The sequence below is a fragment of the Hordeum vulgare genome, chromosome 2H, assembly GCF_904849725.1.
Source record: "Hordeum vulgare subsp. vulgare chromosome 2H, MorexV3_pseudomolecules_assembly, whole genome shotgun sequence".
NCBI lineage: Eukaryota > Viridiplantae > Streptophyta > Magnoliopsida > Poales > Poaceae > Hordeum > Hordeum vulgare.
The window spans coordinates 531,025,537-531,051,567 of NC_058519.1; the positions used below are offsets into that span (position 1 = coordinate 531,025,537).

The 26,031-nt window shown below is 51.8% G+C and overlaps 1 protein-coding gene across 1 annotated transcript; it reads right to left on the bottom strand.

Moving 5' to 3' along the window:
* Positions 1–1,514: 1,514 nt before the first annotated feature.
* On the bottom strand, positions 1,515–14,397 carry LOC123427032 (peptide methionine sulfoxide reductase A2-1). The gene is made up of 2 exons (XM_045110963.1): positions 13,798–14,397; positions 1,515–2,016 (listed from the first exon to the last, which is right to left on the bottom strand). The coding sequence occupies exons 1-2, from the start codon at positions 14,107–14,109 to the stop codon at positions 1,780–1,782; spliced, it is 549 nt and encodes a 182-aa protein (XP_044966898.1). The 5' UTR covers positions 14,110–14,397; the 3' UTR covers positions 1,515–1,779.
* Positions 14,398–26,031: the final 11,634 nt, after the last annotated feature.

Sequence of the window (26,031 nt, forward strand, 5' to 3'; positions counted from 1 at the left end):
GGCCTAAGACTTGCATTGCCGCTACCTTCCATGCGGACAGACGCATCTTCAACGGCACCTTCGCTCGCCAAATACAGTTCCATAGCGATCGTTCCCCGCCGGGCTGAGAGCTGGACGCAGCGGCGGCTACACAGTCGTCATGCTCGACCATTGCTAACTTGTACGCACTTTTTACAGTAAAACAACCAGTTTTCTCCTGTGCCCAGGCAATGAAGTCTTGCAGGTTCTGGAGAGAAGTACCAATTTGTAGTATATGTTGTGCGTCCATCGGCCAGAAATACTCCTGTAGTCGTTGCATGTGCCATGAACCATTGTCATTTAGAACATCTGACACCCTATTCAATCTGCAATTTCTCTTTGGTGTCACTGGCGTGAAATCATTACCCCGTGGTATCCAGGGGTCCCTCCAAGCACTAATTGATTTGCTATCTTCAACTCTTCATATAACTCCTTTTTTCACAAGTTCCAAACCAAAGATAACACCCTTCCAAACAACAGAACAATTTACAGGAAACACAGTGTCCAAGATGTCACCATTTGGATAGTACTTAGCTTTGAGCAAACGGGCACACAAACTGTTAGGATCATTAATCAATCTCCACGCCTGTTTGGCCAACAATACTTGGTTAAAATCTCGTATATCCCTAAATCCCATACCTCCTTTTAATTTAGGCAAAATCATCTTGTCCCATTTTAGCCACGCCATTTTCCTTTTTTCCTTTTCAACACCCCATCAATATTGTCTCATCAGGCGGGTCAGCTCATCACACACCGACACTGGTAACCGAAATCCACTCATAACATAAGCAGGTATAGCTTGTGCAACGGACTTGATCAAAATCTCCTTATTACCAAAAGACATATACTGCGCACTCCAGTCTACCAATCTTTTTCTCAAACTTGACTGCAAAGTCTCAAACCTACCCTTGTGCATTCTTCCTTCTGGAACAGGTAGCCCGAGATACTTAGGCTCAAAAACTTCCTTCGAAATATCCAGAATACTACAGATTTCCTCTAAGATCAGCTGAGGGCAATTGCCAGAAAACAGGATGAAACACTTTGACGGGTTTATAAATTGACCCGTCGCTTTTGCATAAGTGTTCAACAAACCTTTGACAATGCTCGTTTGTTGCTCAGAAGCACGAAAAAATAAAAGCGAGTCATCCGCAAAGAGCAAGTGTGATATTACTGGTGCCCTTCTGCAAATCTGAACCCCTGTAAACCATTCACCGCAGTGGCCTCACTAATTAAGGCAGATAATGCATCAGCCACAAATAAAAATAGAAACGATGAAAGAGGATCCCTTGGCGAAGACCTCTGGTAGGTGCAAAGGACTCCAGAAGCTTTCCGTTAAACTTGACTGAGTGTTTAACCGAAGTAACACACGCCACAATGAAACGAGGATTTCCAGTTAAAGAAAAACACAGTCAAGTGCATCGCATTGCAAAGGCCCAACGGGTTTTACGCTGAATTGCTGATTCGCCCCCAAATTCTAACGCCCAAACACAGAGGAGTGAAGCATGAACGCCAGTGGATTATGCCCGCTTGCAAGACTTGTACGTACACGGCAAACACCAAAATATTGCTACTCCAGTGGAGTATAGATCACCGAGCAAACAAAGTGGCAGACTTAACCTTTACACGCTGCACGAGTGGGTTTATTTATTGCAAGTTCGCAACACCAACAATTAGTCAGGCAAATGGAGTCCTTTATGAAGCTAACGGCAATGCATAGCTAGCTGCAATGGCGGGCGGGGGCGGGGGCGGGGGGTAGTGGTTTCAGCCGTAGCAGCGGATGGGGTCGGAGCAGCGTTTCTTGGCGGACTGGCCGCCCTTCTCGAGGTACTGCTGGTGGTAGTCCTCAGCTGGGTAGAACCTCCTGGCCGGGAGGACCTCCGTCACGATCTTCTCCTTCCACTCCCGCTGCTTCTCCGCCAGCGACTCCCGCGCCTGCCGCTCCTGCTCTGCCGTGTAGTAGTAGATGCCCGACCGGTACTGCGTCCCGACGTCGTTGCCCTGACGTGCAATTCAAGGAGAAATCAGTTTGTAAAACGATGCGCGGAGGCCAAATGCTGGTGAGATGCTGCTAACATGTATTTAAAACCATAGCAAACGGGGAGGACGCCGCGGTGCCGAGTCTAGTGATAAGTGACAACACCTTACTTGTGTGATAGTATGTCGCGATCGCGCTACCTGCATACATTTCGATGATGTGCTTGACTTGAAGACACTGAAGATTTCTGTAGCTTGGTTCTGTGACCACAGATACTGATATGCTACAAGTTGCTACTGGATCTTACCAAAAACCTTTTGGTTTTGGCCAAAAAGATAACATCCGTTTGGACCCCGCCTTCTGGTCTGATCAGGAAAACCTCACTTCTGCTGAAGTTGAGGCCCTGGAAAAACCTTTTTCAGAGGAGGAAATTAAGAATGCCATTATGGAATCTTATTCTTGTGGTGCCCCTGGCCCTGATGGTCTTTCTTTCCTTTTCTATCAAACCTTCTGGCATGTTATTAAACATGATTTCATGGCTTTAGTTAGGGATTTTGAGAGAGATGTGCTGGATACTTCTAAACTTAATTATGCCATTGTTACCTTGATCCCTAAAGAATCTGATGCTAAGACTATGAAACAATTTAGACCTATCAGTTTAGGTAATGTTTCTATAAAAATCTTTAGTAAGGCTATATGACTAATAGGGTTTCCCCTATTAGTGCTAGATTGCTTTCCTCTTGCCAATCTGCTTTTGTCAAGGGGAGCTACATTTTAGAGAGTGTGGTGACTGCTCATGAAACTATTCATGAGCTCTACCAATCAAAAAAACCTGGTGTTATACTTAAATTGGATTATGAAAAAGCATATGATAGAGTTAACTGGGATTTCCTTGTGGAAATGCTCTCTTCTAGGGGCTTTGGTAATAAGTGGATTACTTGCGTGGTGAGCACTATTCAGCACTGCTCTTTTCGTGTCACAGGGAGATCCCATGTCTCCCATTCTTTTCAAACCAGTAGCTGATGTTTTTTTCCAAAATGTTAATTAAGGCAACTAAGGAGGGGGTGATTGCTGGGGTTCATCCAGCTGTTATCCCAGGTGGTATTATCAGCTTGCAGTATGCTGATGATACATTGTTGTTTTAGGATCCTAGTGTAGAAAATGCTAGAAACGTTAAATGGTTACTTTCCCGTTTTGATAGGCTTTCTGGTATGAGATTAACTTTAATAAGTGTGATCTGATTACTCTGAATGTTAAAGATGAGATTTCAAAAAATTTAGCACAGATTTTCTGTTTTTTTTTTGAGTGTAAGACAGTAGGATAAAATCCAACTGCGTGTATATATCAAGCCAAGAGTTACACATGTACAAGATGGGGAGGGGGGGAAGTGGGGCAGGGTGGAGTTACATATTATGTGGTTTCAGCTAGGGTGGCTACAATGTTATCTATGTTGTGCACCTTGCTAGTAGGCACACGGTGTCTAAGATTGGAGAAGCCTTTTACAAACCGACGCCACCAAGCCCCAAGAGATGGGATTATTTGTTCAAAGCACTTATTATTTCTTTCCTTCCATATGCTCCAGGCTGCCACCAGAAAAACATCCATGAACATGTCCCTGGGGTGCGCTGCTCTCTGGTGCTGTAGCTTCTCCAGTCTATGTTGTCGTTCTGACCATGTGATGTTGAGCATATTCCAACAGCGTTGGCTAAAGCTGCATTCAAAGAAGAGGTGTTCCAGCGTTTCCTCCACGTGACGATCGTAGAGCATGCAGTCCAGAGTAGCCCCTATGTTGTAATGTCGCCGTTTGAGCATATTCCTCGTGTTGAGCCTGTCCATCAGCAAAAACCATCCAAATACCTTGATCTTCGGTACACATTTGGTTTTCCATAGCCATCGGAACGCTGGATGCACCGTAGTCTCTTGGAAACAGAAACGTCGATATGCTGCCGTCTCAAAGGTGCTAGCCCCCCAAGAACACACCCAGTCATCTCCCCTAGGGTTTAGCTGTACTTCTCTGATTTCTTGTTGTATCATCCTGAGTTCATCATACGCTTGTTCAGACAGGGGCAGCGAGAAGGCTTCTTGGAGCGAGCTAGTCCCCAGGAAGGTCTGAACCGAGACATCTTCAGTGCTAGCAAAGGAGAAAGCCTGAGGGAATTTTTCTGCATATACGGCATTGTTCCAGTTGTCTTTCCAAAAGAGCGTCGAGAGGCCATTGTTGACACTGACTCTAGTTATCCCTCGGAACACCGGCATAAGTTTGGTCAGTTCTTTCCACCAGAAGGAGCCACAACGATCTTGTGCGTGGGGTATTGCTTCCCCATAGTGTGTATTCCAGATCAATGTTACCCAAAATTTATGGTTATCTTGTTGCAAGCAAAGCTGTCTTACTTTGAAGTAGTTGGGTGTTCCTTTGCATTATACTGTACTTCCTCCGTCCCAAAATAAGTGTCACGGCTTTGTACTAGCTCTAGTACAAAGTTGTACTAAGCTTAAGACACTTATTTTGGGACGGAGGGAGTACTAAATTGCGTAGAGAGGACATTCAGCCTATTATTGATAATAAGATTATTAAAAGTATTTGTGGTTGGAGGGGGAGGTTACTTAGTTATGAGGCTAAGCTTGTGCTTCTGCCTGCATGCATTCCCAGCATTCCTATCTATTTGATGTCTATCATTAAGTTTCCTAAATGGGCTATTAAGGTTATCACATCTCAGATGACACATTTCCTGTGGGGTAACTTTGGAGATAACCATAAATATCACCTGGCCAACTGGGGCCTTGTTTCTCAGAAAAAAGACTTTAGGGGTTTGAATATCCCTAATCTGAGAGAAGTGAATATGTCCCTGCTTGCTTCCTGGGCTAGGAGATATTTCTCTAGTAGGGACAAAAATTGGGTGTCCTTAGCAGATTATAAATACCAAACCGGGAAACCTAATTTACTGTGGAGCAAGGAGGGTGTGGGGCCCCCTTTCTGGAAAGGTTTTACTTTGGGTTTGGCTGGGGTTAGGCCTTTCTACAGATGGAATCTGGGGGATGGTAATTCTGGCATGACATTTGGGTGGGAGAATTGAAATTTTGGGTTTTGTTTGATCTCTGCCAGCAGCAGAATTGCACTGTTAGACAGGTGTGTGATAGACATACTTTGAAATTGGCCTTTAGAAGGTGTGTAGAACCTGAGATTATGCAAATGTGGAATGATTTGCAAACGGCCATCGTTAACCTCATTCCTGTTGTGGGTAATGATGAGCCTGTATGGATGTTGGAAGCTTCTGGTGTTTACTCCACCAAATCTTTTTATAAACAGATTAACTTGGGGGGTGGGGGGGGGGGGGGGGCGTTTGTACTCCAGGATGGGGCAAATTTTGGAAAATTAAAGTTCCTCATAGGTATTTAGTTTTTGTGTGGCTAGCCATTCACAATAAGATCTTAACCAGAGACAATCTCGTTAAGAAGCAGCATCTGGATGGTATTTCTTGTCTGTTTTGTGACGAGCAGGAATCTGTACATCATTTATTCTGTGATTGCATTGTTGCTAGAAATATATGGATAGATATTGCTGTTATTTTTGGTTTTGCTGCGGATATTAATCTTTCTGCTATGTCCACTTTGTGGAATGGAAATAATAAAGAAGGTGTTATTGGTATTGTTGGGGTTGGTACCATATGGAGCTTACTGACTTCTCGCAATGATCTGTACTTTCAGGGGGTAGTGCGGAAGGATATCCGGACCGTTCTGCAAAAAATAAGTCTTCATCTTCATCAATGGATCGTCGAAGAAGGGTCTTCAGCTCCTGGACCGAAAAAGAGGGGAGCTTCTAAGGATCGCTTGGTGAAGAAGAAGAACAAGAGCCGTCGAGGGGGGACACCAAGGTTTCTGTCTGAGCGCACACTCCGGCTGATGGCCTGATGAGCCTTGTAATAGGATAGATTGGTGTGTTGCTCCTTAAACCCTCTCTAGCTCGATGTCGTAGTTTATCTCCTTGATATTTGTTGGATCCTGCAGTTATCTGCTTCAGCTACTTAGGTTGTAACCCGAGCGCTGGAAACAGTTAGGTGTGGCTGGTGGTGCCTCGTTCTTAATAAATGGGACAGGGGGTGACCCCTTTTCTTAAAAAATTGCAAAAATTCTGTAGCTATCTCATATCACCAACTTGAGGGAACCTCAGAATTTGTGTGTATCGTGTGTACAGTTTATGAAAGGAGGCAGTAATGTGGACAATGCATTGGAAATCTCAGAGGACTATGGATCGATCCCATTTTCCTATCCACCGAGGCAATACAATGATCCATTGTACTCCACAAGAATCCCCCTTGAGATTGAAATCGTAGTACTTTATTTTAAATAAAAGTATTTCGTTCCGAAGAAGAGAGAATATGCGTTCCTCTGTATTTCGTGTAGTACTCTACTCCCTCCGTAAACTAATACTCCCTTCGTCCTAAAATTCTTGTCTTACATTTGTCTATATATAAATGTATCTAGTCATGTTTTAGTATTTGAATACATTCATTTTTAGACAAACCTAAGACAAGAATTTTGAGATCAAGGGAGTATAAAAATGTCTAGATCACTATTTTAATAATTTAAACACTTTTATACTTCCTCCGTCTCAAAATAAATGACTCAAAAATGATTCAGTTTTGTACCCCTCCGTCCGGAAATACTTGTCCAAGAAATGAATAAAATGGATGCATCTATAACTAATATAAATCTAGATACATGCATTTCTAAGACAAGTATTTCCGGACGGAGGGAGTACTAATTTTAATACTCCCTCCGTTCCTAAATATAAGTCTTTTAAGAGAAAGGTGGTACCAAGTTTACCAGAAAACCCTGAAGTTTAGGGGAAGAATGGCCCTCCGCTCCGCTCCCCTCTCCCTCCGCGCTCCGCTCGCCTAGCCACCGCGCCGCGCCGCCCGGACTACCCCGCCGGCAGCACCCTCCCCGCCCTCCCCCTCGCCCTCGCGCCATGGCTCTGGTGCTGGCTGACCCTGTCGACCGCCGGACGTCCCTCCCCGGCGAGCGCGTCTCCTTTGGGGACTGCAGCTCTGGCTCGGAGAGCGGCTCGTCGGCGCGCTCGTACAGCGACGTCGCCCGCACCCCGCCGGCCGTTCCCGCGCCGTCGACCGCCGCCGCTCCTGGCTGCGTCGCTCCCGCGGCCCGTCCTCCCGCCAAAGCTCGCCTTGGCCCCCGCTCGGAAGTCCGCCGTGTCTCGGGCGGGCCGGTGCTGGACGCAGATGGTTTCCAGCAGGCTCGCCGACGGGAGCACCGCCGTCGCCCGCGCCAGGAGGCCCCTGCCAGGGCTTCGACCTCGCGCCGCCGCAGCCCTTCCCCCGAGGAGCTCGCGGGCCTCTGCTTCCGGTGCCTCGATCATCGCCACTGCGTCCGGGATTGCCCCAACGACATTCGCTGCCGCCGCTGCCTCGCCTCCGGTCACTCCTCTCGGGACTGCGATGGTAGGCGGCCCGCGGCCGCAACCCAGCGACCCCCGTGCAACGCCCCGGTCCTGCAGACCCGGCTTCCTCGCGCTGCCCCTCCCCCAGCGGCGCGCCCCGCTCCCGTCTTGCTGGCTCCAGTCCCCTCCCCACCTCCCGCCCTGCTGGCCGTGGACGCGCCCCCCGCGTGTTCATGGCGCAGACCGAGGAGATGGACGAGGCCGAGCTGGTTCTAGCACGCGCGATGGTGGCTTCGGTCACGGGCACTCGCCCCTCCGTGTCCATTGACGAGGTCGCCGCCCTGCTCCTCGGCTCCCTCGAGCTCGAGGAAGGAGACTTCACGGTTCACCAGCACCATCCCGAAGACTTCCTGATCATCTTCTCCTCCCTGGCTATCATGCGGCGGCTCCGTGGCGAGCACCTCATCAGCTCCGGCCGCTTCTCGCTGTCGCTCCGGCCCTGGTGCAAGCTCGCCCACGCCGGCGCCGGCGAGCTCGAGTACCGCGTCGAGCTGGAGCTCTGCGGCATCCCCGCTCACGCCTGGTTGCTCTCCACTGCCGAGCACCTGCTGGGAGACTGTTGCTGGATCGAGAGGCTACACCCCCGCACTCGTTCCCGCGACGACATGGCGGTCTTCCGCGTCTCAGGGCGCGCGCACAACCCGGCTGCCATCCGGCGCGCCGCCGTCCTGGAAATCGTCGAGCAGCTGCCCGGCCGCGTGCCCTCGGAGGCGTCGGCCGTCAGAACGCTCACGTTCCCGGTGGCCATCGCCCTCACCAAGGCCGAGTTGATCCGACCCGCTCCAGCCGCTGCCCACTCCTCCGACAATGGTGGCGAAGCTAACGATGCTACTGGCAGGCATGGCCCTGGGCCGAGCAGGGGGCAGGGCCCTGGCAATGGACGCGCGCGCCGGCGGGGCCGCAAACGTCGTCGAACGGACGGGGCGCAGGCCGGCCGGGCGGATGGCATGGCAGTGGACGCTCTGGTGCAGCATGCCCACGGCGGCTCTGGCCGCTCCGGCGGTGCCTGTACGGTTGCGCCCTGGCCGTCCTCGGCCGCACCGCGACAGGGGCGCCGCCCCACGCGACAGGGGATGCTCGCCTGGCCCGGTCAGCAGGGGCCTGCACGCCCGCGTCAGGGCGCCAGGGAAAGAAGGCGTCAGGGGCCCGCAGTGACGCCCAAAGCCACTTTGCCAGTGGCCCCATCGCTAGCTGCCAACTCCCCCCCCCCCCCCCCCCCGCTGATGACGGCGCGACGGCTGGCAGTGGGACGGGTGGCACGCCCCCATTCGCTGGACGAGGACCGGAGGGGGCCGCCGATTCTAACACGCCCTTGACCGAGGATGCTTCGCCCGGGCCCGCCACCTCTGCGCCCGATCCCACACCCCGTCGGGATCGCTGCCAGCCACGTCCGGCTCCTGCAAAGCATCCAGACGGGATGACCCTCCCTGTCCCCCCTGCAGCTCTGTCTGGGCCGAAGGGGGCGAGGATCTCCTCTGCCCCCCCCCCCCCCGCACCGCCGCAGCCCCTCCCTGCACAGCCGCAGCAGGCCCAGGCACGCACTCACGTCGGGGAGGCGGGACGCGATCTGCACGCTCCCGCCAATTCGGCCTTGACCTCCCCGTCCCCACCGGCCCCAGCTGTCACCCCGGGGCCCGCGGAGATTGGTGCTGCTGCCCCTGCCTCGGCACCTGCGGTAGCTGACCTGGCCGGGCTGGCCGTTGCTGCCAATGGGCCCAGGACCTGGGATAACGCTGCCCCTGGGGCCGCGCCGGTTGAGACACCCGCGCTAACTGCCGCGCCTGCCGGGGCGTCTGGGCCCGCGACGCCCACGGAGCCGTCGGCCCTGCCGCGCGTGACACCGGGCTCCTCCCCCTGCCCAGGGCACCTCTCGATACTGCTGCGACCCGCGCCCAGGCAGGACTCCTCCCCCCGCGCTGCTAGCTCTAGCACTCGTGCTCTGGCCCCTGGTCGCTTCGCCTCGCCGCCGATCACCCTGCAGCGACGGCGCAACTGCCGCGCCCCCAGCCAGCCCTGGACGCTGGGTGCCTTCCTCTCCGCGGCCACCAAACAGCTCGACGCCGTTCTGCCCTCTCCCGGGAAGCGGCAGCGCCCCGCCCTCAACTTCAGTCCCAGGAGGGGACGTTCCGCAGCCGCCGACAAAGCCTCGGCTCCCTGCGCATCAGATCGGCGCGCGGTGGTGCAGATTATGCGCACCCTCGGCATAGTGGGGGTGAACCAGCAGATTACAGCCACAGAGATGAAGGCCTATGACGAGATGTTTGCCATTCCGTTGGGGCTTCCAGTGCTGCAGGCCATGGCCGCCTTGGTCGACCGAGCTATCCCCGCTGACCTGGCTACGCCGGCGGGTGATGTCATGGTCCGTGCGCGCTAGGCTGGCGGCGTCTGTTGTCGATCTCTCTTCCATGTATTGAGGTCCTCAGATTGTGGTCTGGAATGTTAGGGGATTAAACTCACGCGCCAGGCGCTGCGCGATTCGCTCTCTGCTTTGTTCTACTCGGGCATCCATTGTATGTCTCCAGGAAACGAAAATGGAGTTGATTTGCTCGTCGACTGTGTTGGACACCCTCGGGTCAGAGTTCGATGGCTCTACCTATCTCCCGGCTGACGGCACCCGCGGCGGCATCCTCATCGCTTGGAAAACTAGGGCCGTCACCATTTCCGATCCCCTATTTACCCAAAACGCGATCACGGTCAAGGTGCGCGCGCCTGCAGGAGCCCCGTGGTGGCTTACCACGGTGTATGGCCCTCAAGGCGACCCCGAGAAGCGGCTGTTTCTGCAAGAGTTGCGGGACATTCGCGCCGCTTGCCAGGGCCCATGGATGCTATGTGGTGATTTCAACCTCATATACCGGGATGCTGACAAGAGTTCGGGTAACCTGAATCGCCGCATGATGGGCAGATTCCGGCGCGCTATCAACGACCTTGCCTTGAAGGAAGTCTACCTCAACGGGCGCCGCTTTACTTGGTCCAACGAGCAATCGCCGCCGACGCTCGTGCACCTTGACCGGGTACTATGCACCTCGGAGTGGGAGGACTGCCATGGAGAGTGCCACCTCCGTTGCCTCGCATCCGTCGTGTCCGATCACTGCCCGCTGCTCTTGGACTGCTCTCCTATGCCCGTGGCCCATAGGCGCTTCCGCTTCGAGGATTTCTGGCTACGCCTCGACGGATTCCACGACACCGTCGCCACAGCCTGGAGCTCGGTACATGACCCCGACCCCTTCCAGCGGCTGGTCCGGCGCCTGCAGGCCACTGCCCGCGCCCTTACGAGCTGGAGCGCCCGCTCCACGGGCAGTATCCGGGACAAGCTGGCCATCTCCCGCGAGCTGATTGCCCACTTCGACCTCGCGATGGAGACTCGCCCGCTCACCCCATCAGAGGATTGGTTGCGCAGGCAGCTCAAGCAGTCATACCTCGGGCTTGCCTCCCTGGAGCGCACCATCGCGCGGCAGCGCGCTCGTATTACCTCCCTCGCGGAGGGCGATGCTAACACGAGCTTCTTCCACCGGCAGTGCACCTACCGCCGCCAGAAGAACCGCGTGCATAGCCTCCTAGTTGATGGACAGGTTCGGACTGATCACGAGGAGATGGCCCAGGCCGCATTTGAGCACTTTGACGGACTCCTGGGCACTGCGGTGGACCGAGAGCACACGCTTGACCTGGCGCAGCTCATCACGCCCGGCCAGCTGGGCAACCTGGACGAGCCTTTCACTTCCGAGGAGATCTGGGCTGCGGTGTGCCGCATGCCGCCCCACAAGGCACCGGGGCCGGACGGGTTTACCGCCGAATTCCTGCGCGCTTGCTGGTGCATCATCAGGCAAGACATCCTGGACGCCTTCGAGCAGTTGTATGCGCTCCGAGGAAGAGGGTTTGGTAAGCTCAACCAAGCCCTGCTCACCCTGCTGCCCAAGCGAGCGGATGCACACAAGCTGGGAGACTATCGGCCCATTTGCCTGATCCACATAGTCGCCAAGATATTCGCCAAGGTTCTGTCGTTGCGCATCGCCCCCAAGCTCGATAGCTTGGTGAGCCGCAACCAGAACGCCTTCATCGCCGGTCGCACGCTCCACGACAACTTCGTGCTCGTCAGGCAGTCTCTGCGGATGCTCCAGCACCTGGGCGCGCCGTGCATCATGCTCAAGCTCGACCTCACACGGGCTTTTGACTCCATATCCTGGCCGTTCCTCTTCGAGGTCCTGCGCCAATATGGCTTCGGTGACAGGATCAGGGAATGGCTGTCCATCCTACTCTCTTCGGCCAGCACGCGAGTTATGCTCAATGGAGTACCCGGCCCACCGATCTGGCACAGGCGCGGGCTGCGCCAGGGCGACTCCACATCGCCGCTGCTCTTTGTCCTGGCGGCCGATGCGCTGGCCCGCCTCATGCACAGGGCGCTCCACACCGGCATCCTCAGGCGCCTGCACCCCCGTCGCAACATTCCGGCAATTTCTCTATATGCCGACGACGTGATGATGTTTTGCCACGCCGAGATGGAGGAGGTTATTGCCGTGAAGAGCATCTTGGGCATCTTCAAGACCGCATCTGGCCTGCGGGTGAACTACGGCAAAAGCTCGGCCACGACCCTGCATGGGGGTGAGGACGCCGACGCCCTGCTGGAGGCGCTGGGCTGCCAGCCCGCGGCGCTGCCCATCATGTACCTGGGCATCCCGCTCTCTTCTCGCCGGCCCTCAGCGGCACAGATGCAGCCACTGGTAGACGCCGTCGCAGGCCGCCTCCCGTCCTGGAAGGCATGGCTCATGAACAAGGCAGGACGGCTGGCATTGGTCAAATCTGTTCTCAGCGCGATTCCGATTCACCAGATGCTGGCTCTCTCGCCCCCGAAGAAGACCCTGAAACAGCTTGAGAAGATTCAGCGCGGCTTCCTCTGGGCGGGTCGTGAGGCTCCAAAGGGAGGGCACTGTCACGTCAACTGGCGCACTGTCTGTCGGCCGCTCGCCTACGGTAGGCTGGGCATTCGAGACCTGGAGCGCACGGGGCTAGCGCTCAGGCTCCGCTGGCTCTGGCTATCGAGGACGGATGCCGACCGTGCATGGCAAGGCCTTGACTTACAGTTCTCCCCTGAGGAGCGCGGCCTATTCCATGCATCCACCCTCATGCTAGTAGGTGATGGCCTCACCGCACTGTTCTGGGAGGACCGATGGCTGCATGGGCAGTCAATTCGCGAGCTTGCGCCACTCCTATACCTATGCATCCCCAAGAACAGAAGAAAAGTGAGGACGGTGGCGGAAGGCATCGCCGGCAATGCCTGGGCCCGTGACATCAGAGGTGTGGTGGGCCTGCAGGAGATAGGCCAATACTTGAGGACATGGCAGCTCGTCGCTTGGATCAATCTGTCCTCGGAGCCGGACAAGCTCATCTGGAAGTGGACGGCCAACGGCATCTACTCGGCGAGGTCTTGCTACAGGGCAACCTTCCATGGATCATTAACATGCCACTCTTGGCAGCTCATTTGGAAAGGTTGGGCTCCCCCGAAAGTCAAGTTCTTCCACTGGCTTGCGGATCTGGACCGCTGTTGGACCGCAGCTAGGCTTGCGCGCCGAGGGCTCCCTCACCACACTCGCTGCCTCCTATGCGACCAGGAGCCCGAGACTATCCGGCACCTGCTGATCTCCTGCACCTCCTGGCCCCTCTGCCGATGCACGACGCTTCCATCCAGGACTGGTGGAGTAGGGCGCGAAACGCCACCCCCGCACCGCTCCGCAAGACACTGCGTTCTGTCGCGCTGCTGGTCCCCTGGATGATATGGAAGCATAGGAACGCGTGTGTGTTCGATCACATACCTCCGTCGCTGAGCGAGCTCTTAGATAGGATTCAAGATGAGATTAGGTGGTGGGCTCGGGCTGGGGACAAAGGGCTTAGGGTAGCTTTGCCCCCAACCTGGGATGTCCACTAGACCTACATGTAACCGTGCTGTAACTTCCTCTTCGGAGGCTGTACTATCCCCCTTTTCAATGCAAAGAAACGCAAGGCTTTTGCGTTTTCTCACCAAAAAAAAAAAGTCTTTTAAGAGATTTCACTAATGAATTACATACGGAACAATATATACATTCGTATGTAGTTTTCTAGTGGAATCTCTAAAAAGACTTATATTTAAAAACGAAGGGAGTACAAAATTGAGTCATTTTTGAGTCACTTATTTTGAAATGGGGTACTTTTATACGTACTGTACAAGTCAAACCCCAAAACCCGTGCCAGGTTCATTGAACCTTGCAACACCGGCGACGAAATCGGCGCCGAAAGCCCCAACGCCCGCCGCCGGAGTGGCCGGCACACTACGCGCTCCAACCTACGGCGAGAGCAGCTGCAGGGCCATCGCATCACGTACCTGCTTGTTAAGCGTGGTGGGGTTGTGCTTGGCCCAGAAGACGTCGAGGAGCACGGCGTAGGGGCAATCCTTGGGGTCGTAGTGCACGCGCACCACCTCGGAGTGGCCGGTGCCGCCGCCGCAGACGTCGCGGTAGGTCGGCCCGTCGAGGTCCCCCTGCGAGTAGCCCACCTCCGTGCGCGCCACGCCGGGGAGCCGCTGGTACGCCAGCTCCACGCTCCAGAAGCAGCCCGCCCCGAACTGCGCCAGCTCCAGCCCCTCGCCGGCCGGCGCGTCGGCGTCCGGGCCCGCCGCGCCGGTGCTCGACGACATGGCGTTGCCCGTGGCGTGGGGGGTGGACTTTTCAAGGATCGAGTGAATCTGTTGGAGGGGACGGACGGGCGCGCGGTGATCGATCGGGCTGGAGGTACAGGTTTTGTGACGAGGCCAGTCGAATTGAATTTTGTTTTCAGGGAAGGGGTTATCGGGGGCCGGTGAGACGTGGGCGTGTGGCCATTTGCGCCGTGCGAAATGAACGGTGCGAATTCGTGGTTCAGTGCGGTCCACGACTCCGACCGCATTGTTCACACATTCATGGCTTGGCTTCGTAGTTTCAGGTCAATCCTATTAAAGCTTCACGGGGTCGTGAACATGTATACTCCGTATATAATAACTTTGGGTTGATGGGAACGAAGATAAGGATGAGAATCTCTACCAAAAGGACCAGAGAGGAAAAGTACAACTCCTTTTCTCTTTTGTGGGATAGGAAAAGTAAAACTCTAATTAGCTGGGCATTCGGGCTACCCGAATAAATTGGGTCAAATAATTTGGATTTTTAAAAATTTGGGTTATGAAAAACGAAATCTAAAATATAGTTAAAAATATAAGAATCCGACAATTCGGTACTAGAAAATCCGGCTTTTGGTTTTCCCGAATTACCCGAATAAGAGCTTTACTCTTCACATCACACGAGGTTGCTCGCCGGATGGATTGGCACGATACTGCACTTGTAAATGCTATCGAGGCTCGAGGGAGGTTGTCAAACATGACACCACGACCGAGTGGCCTAGCGGCTGGTGACTCAATCAAGGTTTTGCGGGGAAGCGAGTAGTGATGACAGTTTTGGGTCGGGTCTTCTTTATACGTGGAGCATTTTACTCGGTTGCCAAACAATTCGGGCTATTTGGGTAATTTGGGTACCGTGACCTTTTACTCATTTTATTTGAATTAAATTCGAGTTTCTAAAATTGATATACGATATAGTGATTGAGTTTTTCGGGTTCGGGTTATATGGGTTCGATTTTCACGTTTTTTGGTTTCGGTCTTCGGGTTTCGGGTTTTATGCCCATCGTAAACTCTAAGGATGTGTTTAGTTATCTTCCCACTGCAACCTGACACGGTGGAGTTTGTTTAAGTGTATAAACATCTGCATATTGTTTAGTCACCCGTTTATGGGCCTCTTGCATCAGGGGAAGTAATTTTGGCATTGCGTTTGGTGTCCTGCATTGGCTCAAATCATGCGACTACATGATGTTTGGTTGTATCCACAAGATATCTTAAATTTAACACATAAAGTTATACTGTACCTCGCGATTGCGGTGGACGGTCACTGTGGCGCCGCGTCTGACACGACGAGGACGGAGTCTTGGGCGAGCGTTCCCGCTGACGTCACGACGACGAGGACGGAGTCTTGGGCGAGCGTTCCTGCTGACGTCACGACGAGGAGGACGGAGTCTTGGGCGAGCGTTCCCGCTGACGTCACGACGACGAGGACGGAGTCTTGGGCGAGCGTTCCCGCTGACGTCACGACGAACTAGTTGCTAGCATCATCATCGTAGAAAAAAATCTGTGCAAAGGAGCGCCGACACATAGGACGTGGAGGAGAAATGCAGTGCATGGCAACTGCGATGGACGGCGGTCGTGGCGTGATACGTCTCAAACGTATATGATTTTCCAAACACTTTTGTTCTTGTTTTGGACTCTACTTTACATGATTTGAATGAAACTAACCTGGACTAACACCATTTTCAGCAGAACAACCATGGTGTTGTTTTTGTGCAGAAATAGAAGTTCTCAGAATTGTGCAAAGACCTGACGAAGGGGGGCCACTATCCGTCTAGGGTGCACCCCTTTCCTTGTGGGCCCCTCACAACTTTGTTTGACCTGATTCCAACTCCATAAGTACCGTCTTCTCGAGAGAAAAATCATAAGAAAGTTTCATCGCGTTTTATGATACAAAGTCGCCGCCACCTCCTTTTCTTCGCAGTGAGGCCAGATCTGGAGCCTGTTTTGGGCTCCTGAAAGGGCAAATCGTCACTGTCGTCTAAAATGATCAATATGGTTGACTAGGGGTGAATAGACAACTGCCAGTTTTTAGCTTTTCTTCACAAATTAGGTTTAGCAAAAAATAGGTTGTCTAGATATGCAACTAGATGAACAACTTATATGATGCTAACAACAACAACGATACAAGCAAGCAAAATGGTACAACACAAGTAAGGCTTTCACAGAGTAAAGGTAAGAGATAACCACAAGTGGAACTGGTGGATATGCGGATGTGTTATCGAAGTTCCTTCCCTTTGAGGGGAAGTACGTCTCTATTGAAGCGGTGTGGAGGCACAATGCTCCCCAAGAAGCCACTAGGGCCATCGTATTCTCCTCACGCCCTAACATAATGCAAGATGTCGTGATTCCAATAGTGGTGCTTTGGAAGGCGGCGACTGAACCTTCACAAACAAGGTTGGGCAATCTTCACAACTTAATTGGAGGCTTCCAACAACACTACGAAGCTTCACTAAAATGGAATGTGGCTTCGAGGTGACCTCTTCCATCTAGGGTGCTCAAACACCCAAGTGTAACAAGATCCGCAAAGGATTAGTGGAGAAATTAAATTTCTCTTGGTGAAAGTATATATCGAGGCCTTCTCCTCCAAACCCTAGAGCATCAACAAGATTTGATGGCTAGGGAGGGAGATCGAGCAAAAATGGGGTTAGGACCAATAGTGGAGCTTTGGGTGAGAAGAGGCGAGTCAACCAGGGGAAGAAGATTCACTTATATAGTGGGAATAAGAACCCAACCGTTATGACATTCGGGTCGTGCATAAGCGATAGTACTGCTGGGTGAGCGGTACTTCCGCTTGCACGGAATTTACTCCCACTTAGTGTAACTGAAAAGCTCAGGGAGGTGGTAGTGCCGCCGAAGCGGTACTACTGCTCCCACCAGTGGAACTTCCGCTTAGTGCTGCATCAGTGTGAGAACTAGCGGTAGTGGGGTGGGGTAGCATGGTAGTACTGCATGGAGCGGTACTACCACCTGCTACAGCCGCTCAACTTCCGCTGAGAAAATCAAACTGTTTAGAGAGCAAATATAAGCGGTAGTTCCAGCTGTAGAACATCCGATAGTACCGCTCGAGTGGTACTACCGCTCAGCCGGAGCGGCACTTCCGCTTAAAACCTGATCTGCAGGTGTGGGTATAGGAAGTGGGGCAGTGATGTGAGTGTAGTATCGCATGAGCGGTACTTCCGCTCACAACTACCGTTCTAGTTCCGCTGTCAACACAAGAGAGCAAAGTGACTGTGTACGTGATGATTCCACCAAAACCTTTCTGAAGTGAACCCCTTTTGATAGTATGGATTTCCTACGACTCAAGTCCACTAACACTAAATCGTCAGAAAATAATCATCCTCTCTTTAAACACCGAGGGGAAATAAATTGTCTCGTGACACCTGATAATCTCTAAAATCTAAATGCACAGGGTTAGTAGGCAAAAAGGGCATTGTCATCAATCACCAAAACCACTTAGGGAAACTTATGTTCTAATAATCTCCCCCAGGATTTGCAAATAAGATAAATAACAATGCTTAAGCAATCCCAACATCTACAAAATATAGACGAGCCCCCCTAGATGTATGCTTTATTTTAGTATGCCTTTGGAATGCAAAGAGCACACACTAGGATAAAAATCCCCCTATTTCTATAGACACGACAACAATATTGCAATCCACATAATATGAGAGATGAGCATGGATGCAAGAGATAGTGAGTTTCACAAGATAGAGCACAAGAAATATAATCTCACAAACTAATAATGTAGAGTTGTAGACATAAATATAAGTAGTAGGCTAGCATATGTCTTACACCATATAAAAGGTACTCACAAGACTTGAAACCATAACCAAAGCAAGCGATAAAAGAGTTCACGAGAGAGAAGACGTAATGACAAATAAGACACACTCGTGACTCGGTAAATCCCTAAACACGCTTTCCCCTTTTGGCATCGTGAGACCAAAAGGGTGTTGGAAATATGCCCTAGAGGCAATAATAAAATGGTTATTATCATATTTACTTGTTCATGATAATCGTCTATTGTTCATGCTATAATTGTATTAACAGGAAACAATAATACATGTGTGAATAAATAGATCACAATGTGTCCCTAGCAAGCCTCTAGTTGGCTAGCTCGTTAGTCAATAGCTCATCATGGTTTCCTGGTCATGGGCATTAGATGTCATTGATAACGGGATCACATCATTGGGAGAATGATGTGATGGACAAGACCCAATCCTAAGCGTAGCACTAGATCGTATTGTTCGTATGCTAAAGCTTTTCTAATGTCAAGTGTCTTTTCCTTCGTGTTGGAAATATGCCCTGGAGGCAATAATAAAATGGTTATTATCATATTTCCCTGTTCATGATAATCGTCTATTGTTCATGCTATAATTGTATTAACAGGAAACAGTAATACATGTGTGAATGAATAGATCACAATGTGTCCCTAGCAAGCCTCTAGTTGTCTAGCTCGTTAGTCAATAGATGATCATGGTTTCCTGATCATGGGCATTAGATGTCATTGATAACGGGATCACATCATTGGGAGAATGATGTGATGGACAGACCCAATCCTAAGCCTAGCACTAGATCGTATTGTTCGTATGCTAATGCTTTTCTAATGTCAAGTATCTTTTCCTTCGACCGTGAGATTGTGCAACTCCCAGATACCGTAGGAGTGCTTTGGGTGTATCAAACGTCACAACGTAACTAGGTGACTATAAAGGTGCACTACGGGTACCTCCGAAAGTGTCTGTTGGGTTGGCACGAATCAAGATCGGGATTTGTCACTCCGTGTGACGGAGAGGTATCTCTGGGCCCACTCGGTAGAACATCATCATGAGCTCAATGTGACTAAGGAGTTAGTCACACGATGGCGTGCTACAGAACGAGTAAAGATACTTACCGGTAACGAGATTGAACAAGGTATAGGTATACCGACGATCGAATCTCGGGCAAGTTCTATACCGACAGACAAAGGGAATCGTATAAGGGATTGATTGAATCCTTGACATCGTGGTTCATCCGATGAGATCATCGTGGAGCAAGTGGGAGCCACCATGGGTATCCATACCCCGCTGATGGTTATTGGCCAGAGAGGTGTCTCGGTCATGTCTGCCTGTCTCCCGAACCCGTAGGGTCTACACACTTAAGGTTCGATGACGCTAGGGTTATAGGGAATTGTTGTACGAGGTTACCGAAAGTTGTTCGGAGTCCCGGATGAGATCCCGGACGTCACGAGGAGCTCCGGAATGGTCCGGAGGTAAAGATTGATATATAGGACGGACGGTTTTGGACACCGGAAGTGTTTCGGGCGTCACCGGTAACGTACCGGGACCACCGGAGGTGGTCCCGGGGGACCACCGAAAGGGGGCAACGACTCCGGGAGGCTAGATGGGCTAAGTGCGGAAGGGAACCAGCCCCTAGGTGGGTGCGCCCCCCACCCAGCCCATGCGCACCAGAGAAGGGGGAAAGGGGGGAACCCTAGCATAGGTGGGCCTAAGGCCCACCAGAGGGGTGCGCCACCCCTCCTCCCTGCCCTGGCCGATGCCCCTCTCCCATCTGGGTCTGCCGCACCCCTTGGGGGTGGGAACCCTAAGGGCTGCGCCCCCTCCCTCTCCCCCTATATATAGTTGAGGGTTCGGGGCTGTTTGAGACACGGTTTTCATCTCTCTCTTGGCGCAGCCCTGCTCCTCTCCCTTCTCCTCTCTGGCGGCGCTTGGCGAAGCCCTGCCGGGAGACCTCGTCTCTCCACCGACACCACGCCGTCATGTTGCTGGACTTCTTCCCCAACCTCTCCCTCCTCCTTGCTGGATCAAGGTGCGGGAGACGTCACCGGGCTGCACGTGTGTTGAACGCGGAGGTGCCGTTGTTCGGCACTAGATCGGAATCGCCGCGAGTACGACTCCGTCAACCGTGTTCTAGAAACGCTTCCGCTTAGCGATCTTCAAAGGTACGAAGATGCTCTTACCCCTCTCTCGTTGCTGGTCTCTCCATAAGAAGATCTGAACATGCGTAGGAAAATTTTGAATTTATGCTACGTTACCCAACACTTCGACCGTGAGATTGTGCAACTCCCGGATACCGTAGGAGTGCTTTGGGTGTATCAAACGTCACAACATAACTGAGTGACTATAAAGGTGCACTACGGGTACCTCTGAAAGTGACTGTTGGGTTGGCACAAATCGAGATCGGGATTTGTCACTCCGCGTGACGGAGAGGTATCTCTGGGTCCACTCGGTAGAACATCATCATGAGCTCAATGTGACTAAGGAGTTAGTCACACGATGACGTGCTACAGAACGAGTAAAGAGACTTACCGGTAACGAGATTGAACAAGGTATAGATATACCGACGATCGAATCTCGGGCAAGTTCTATACCGACAGACAAAGGGAATTGTATACGGGATTGATTGAATCCTTGACATCATGGTTCATCCGATGAGATCATCGTGGAGCAAGTGGGAGCCACCATGGGTATCCAGACCCCGCTGATGGTTATTGGCCGGAGAGGTGTCTCGGTCATGTCTGCCTGTCTCCCGAACCCGTAGGGTCTACACACTTAAGGTTCGATGACGCTAGGGTTATAGGTGTTGGAAATATGCCCTAGAGGCAATAATAAAATGGTTATTATCATATTTCCTTGTTCATGATAATCGTCTATTGTTCATGCTATAATTGTATTAACAGGAAACAGTAATACATGTGTGAATAAATAGATCACAATGTGTCCCTAGCAAGCCTCTAGTTGGCTAGCTCGTTAGTCAATAGATGATCATGGTTTCCTGGTCATGGGCATTCGATGTCATTGATAACAGGATCACATCATTGGGAGAATGATGTGATGGACAAGACCCAATCCTAAGCATAGCACTAGATCGTATTGTTCGTATGCTAAAGCTTTTCTAATGCCAAGTGTCTTTTCCTTCGACCATGAGATTGTGCAACCGATGATATATAGGACGGATGGTTTCGGACACCGGAAGTGTTTCTGGCGTCACCGGTAACGTACCGGGACCATCGGAGGTGGCCCCGAGGGTCCACCGGAAGGGGGCAACAACCCCGGGGGGCTAGATGGGCCAAGTGCGGGAGGGAACCGGCCCCTAGGTGGGCTGGTGCGCCCCCCCCCCACTCAGCCCATGGCGCAAGAAGAAGGGAGAGGGGGGAACCCTAGCGCAGGTGGGCCTAAAGCCCACCAGAAGGGTGCGCCACCCCTCCTCCCCTCCTTGGCCGCCGCACCTCCCCCCATCTAGGGATGCGTCCCCTCCCAGGAGAGGGAAACCCTCAAGGGGGCGCAACCCCTCCCTCCCCCTATATATAGTGGGCACTTTTGTGCTTTTGGAGACACGGTTTTCCCCTCTCCCTCGGCGCAGCCCTGCTCTTCTTTCTCCTCCTCTTTGCCGGTGCCTGGCGAAGCCCTGCCGGGAAACCTCGTCTCTCCATGGACACCATGCCGTCGTGCTACTGGAGATCTTCCCCAACCTCTCCCTCCTCCTTGCTGGATCAAGGTGCGGGAGACGTCACCGGGCTGCACGTGTGTTGAACGCGGAGGTGCCGTGGTTCGACACTAGATCGAAATCACACCGCGATCTGAATCGCCGCGAGTACGACTCCATCAACCGCGTTCTAGCAACGCTTCCGCTTAGCGATCTTCAAAGGTATGAAGATGCACTCACCCCTCTCTCGTTGCTGGTCTCTCCATAGGAAGATCTGAATATGTGTAGGAATGTTTTTGAATTTATGCTACGTTACCCACCAATAGGGAATTGTTATACGAGGTTATCGAAAGTTGTTCGGAGTCCCGGATGAGATCCCGGACATCACGAGGAGCTCCGAAATGGTCCGGAGGTAAAGATTGATATATAGGACTAATGGTTTTGGACATCGGAAGTGTTGACCACGCCGGTAACGTGCCGGGACCACCGGGAGTGGCCCCGGGGGTCCACCGGAAGGGGGCCACGATCCCGGGAGGCTAGATGGGCCAAGTGCGGGAGGGAACCAGCCCCTAGGTGGGCTGGTGCGCCCCCCACACTCAGCCCAAGGCGCAGGAGGTGGAGAGGGGGGGAAACCCTAGGCGCTGGTGGGCCTAAGGCCCACCTAGGGGTGCGCCACCCCTCCCCCTGCCATGACCGCCACACCTCCCATCTGGGGGGCTGCCGCACGACCTAGGGGAGGAACCCTAGGGGTGGCACCCCCCTCCTCCTATATATAGTGGGGGTTTTGGGGTTGTTTAACACACAGTTTTCCCTCTCCCTCGGCGCAACCCTGCTCTTCTTTCTCCTCCTCTCTGCCGGTGCTTGGCGAAGCCCTACTGGGAGACCTCGTCTCTCCATGGACACCATGCCGTCGTGCTGCTGGAGATCTTCCCCAACCTCACCCTCCTCCTTGCTGGATCAAGGTGCGGGAGACGTCACCGGGCTACACGTGTGTTGAACGCGGAGGTGCCGTAGTTCGGCACTAGATCAGAATCACACCACGATCTGAATCGCTGCGAGTATGACTCCATTAACCGCGTTCTAGTAACGCTTCCGCTTAGCGATCTTCAAAGTTATGAAGATGCACTCACCCCTCTCTCGTTGCTGGTCTCTCCATAGGAAGATCTGAATATGCGTAGGAAATTTTTTGAATTTATGCTACGTTATCCAACAGTGGCATCCGAGCCAGGTTTTCTATGCGTAGATTCTATGCACGAGTAGAACACAAAAGGTTGTGGGCGATGATTTTTCAATTTCATGCCGCTACTAGTCTTATTCTTTTCCGGTGGTATTGTGGGATGAAGCGGCCCGGACCGACCTTACACGTACGCTTACGTGAGACTGGTTCCACCGACAGACATGCACACCGTGCATAAAGGTGGCTAGCGGGTGTTTGTCTCTCCCACTCTAGTCGGATTGGATTTGATGAAAAGGGTCCTTAAGAAGGGTAAATAGCTTTGGCATATCATCGTTGTGGCTGTCACGTAGGTAAGAAGGCGTTCTTGCTAGAAACCCAAATCAGCCACGTAAAACTTGCAACAACAATTAGAGGACGTCTAACTTGTTTTTGCAGGGTTTGACATGTGATGTGATATGGCCAAAGTTGTGATGTTGCATGAATGATGTATGAGATGATCATGTTATTGTAGTAGGTTTCACGACTTGCATGTCGATGAGTATGACAACCCGCAGGAGCCATAGGAGTTGTCTTAATTTATTGTATGAGATGCAACGCCATGTGCTTACTACTTTTACTTCATTGCTAGCGGTTAGCTATAGTAGTAGTGATAGTAGTAGTTGGCGTGACGACTTCACGGAGACACGATGGTGGGTATCATGATGATGGAGATCATGGTGTCACGCCGGTGACGATGATGATCATGCGATGCCTGAAGATGGAGATCGAAAGAGCAAAGATGATAATGGCCATATCATGTCACTATATGATTGCATTGTGATGTTTATCATGTTTTTCATCTTATTGCTTACAACGATGGTAGCATAATAAGATGATCCCTCTTAAAATTTCGAGAACGTATTCCCCTAAGTGTGCATCGTTGCGAAGGATCATTGTCTTGAAGCACCACATGATGATCGGGTGTGATAGATTCTAACGTTCGCATACAACGGGTGTAAGCCAGATTTACACACGCGAAACACCTAGGTTGACTCGACGAGCTTAGCATGTACAGACATGACCTCGAATAGAAGAGACCGAAAGGTCGAATATGAGTCGTATGGTTGAATACGATCAGCATGAAGTTGTTCACCATGGTGACTAGTGTTGGAAATATGCCCTAGAGGCAATACTAAATTAGTTATTATTATATTTCTTTGTTCATGATAATCGTTTATTATCCATGCTATAATTGTATTGATTGGAAACACAGTGCACGTGTGGATACATAGACAAAACACTGTCCCTAGTAAGCCTCTAGTTGACTAGCTCGTTGATCAAAGATGGTCAAGGTTTCCTGACCATAGGCAAGTGTTGTCACTTAATAACGGGATCACATCATTAGGAGAATCATGTGATGGACTAGACCCAAACTAATAGACGTAGCATGTTGATCATGTCATTTTGTTGCTACTGTTTTCTGCGTGTCAAGTATTTGTTCCTATGACCATGAGATCATATAACTCACTAACACCAGAGGAATGCTTTGTGTGTATCAAACGTCGCAACGTAACTGGGTGACTATAAATATGTTGTACAGGTATCTCCGAAGGTGTTCGTTGAGTTAGTATGGATCAATACTGGGATTTGTCACTCCGTATGACGGAGAGGTCTCTCAGGGCCCACTCGGTAATACAACATCACACACAAGCTTTGCAAGCAATGTGACTTAGTGTAAGTTACGGGATATTGTATTACGGAACGAGTAAAAGAGACTTGCCGGTAAACGAGATTGAAATAGGTATGCGGATACTGACGATCGAATCTCGGGCAAGTAACATAGCGAAGGACAAAGGGAATGACATACGGGATTATATGAATCCTTGGCACTGAGGTTCAAACGATAAAGATCTTCGTAGAATATGTAGGATCCAATATGGGCATCCAGGTCCCGCTATTGGATATTGACCGAGGAGTCTCTCGGGTCATGTATACATAGTTCTCGAACCCGCAGGGTCTGCACACTTAAGGTTCAACGTTGTTTTATGCGTATTTGAGTTATATGGTTGGTTACCGAATGTTGTTCGGAGTCCCGGATGAGATCACGGACGTCACGAGGGTTTCCAGAATGGTCCGGAAACGAAGATTGATATATAGGATGACCTCATTTGATTACCGGAAGGTTTTCGGAGTTACCGGGAATGTACCGGGAATGACGAATGGGTTCCGGGAGTTCACCGGGGGGGCACCCACCCCGGGGAAGCCCATGGGTGTTTGGGGTGCCGCACCAGCCGTTAGTGGGCTGGTGAGACAGCCCAAGATAGGCCTATGCGCATAGGAAAGAAAATCAAAGAGGAAAGAAAAAAAAGAAGGAGGTGGGAAAGGGAAGAAGGACTCCACCTTCCAAACCAAGTAGATTTCGGTTTGGGAGGGGGAGACCTTCCCCCTTGGCTCGGCCGACTCCCTTGGGAGTCCTTGGACCCCAAGGCAAGTCTCCCCCCTCCTCCTCCTATATATAGTGGGGTTTTAGGGCTGATTTGAGACAACTTTGCCACGGCAGCCCGACCACATATCTCCACGGTTTTACCTCTAGATCGCGTTTCTGCGGAGCTCGGGCGGAGCCCTGCTGAGACAAGATCATCACCAACCTCCGGAGCGCCGTCACGCTGCTGGAGAACTCTTCTACCTCTCCGTCTCTCTTGCTGGATCAAGAAGGCCGAGATCATCGTCGAGCTGTACGTGTGCTGAACGCGGAGGTGCCGTCCGTTCGGCACTAGATCGTGGGACTGATCGCGGGACGGTTCGCGGGGCGGATCGAGGGACGTGAGGACGTTCCACTACATCAACCGCGTTCACTACCGCTTCTGCTGTACGGTCTACAAGGGTACGTAGATCACACATCCCCTCTCGTAGATGGACATCACCATGATAGGTCTTCGTGCGCGTAGGAAATTTTTTGTTTCCCATGCGACGTTCCCCAACAACTAGTCCGTCTCACGTGATGATCAGACACGGGTTAGTCAACATGGATCATGTATCACTTAGATGACTAGAGGGATGTCGATTTAAGTGGGAGTTCATACTTAATTTGATTAAATGAACTTAATTGTCATGAACTTAGTCTAAAAGTTGTCTTTATAAATATTGTAGATGGCCAACGTCAACCTCAATTTCAACGCATTCCTAGAGAAAAACAAGCTGAAAGATGATGGTAGCAACTATGCGGACTGGGTTCGCAACTTGAAGCTCATCCTTGAAGCAGCTAAAAGGCTCATGTCCTTGATGCGCCGCTAGGTGACCCTCCTGCTCCCGCAGCAGCCCAGGACATTATGAAC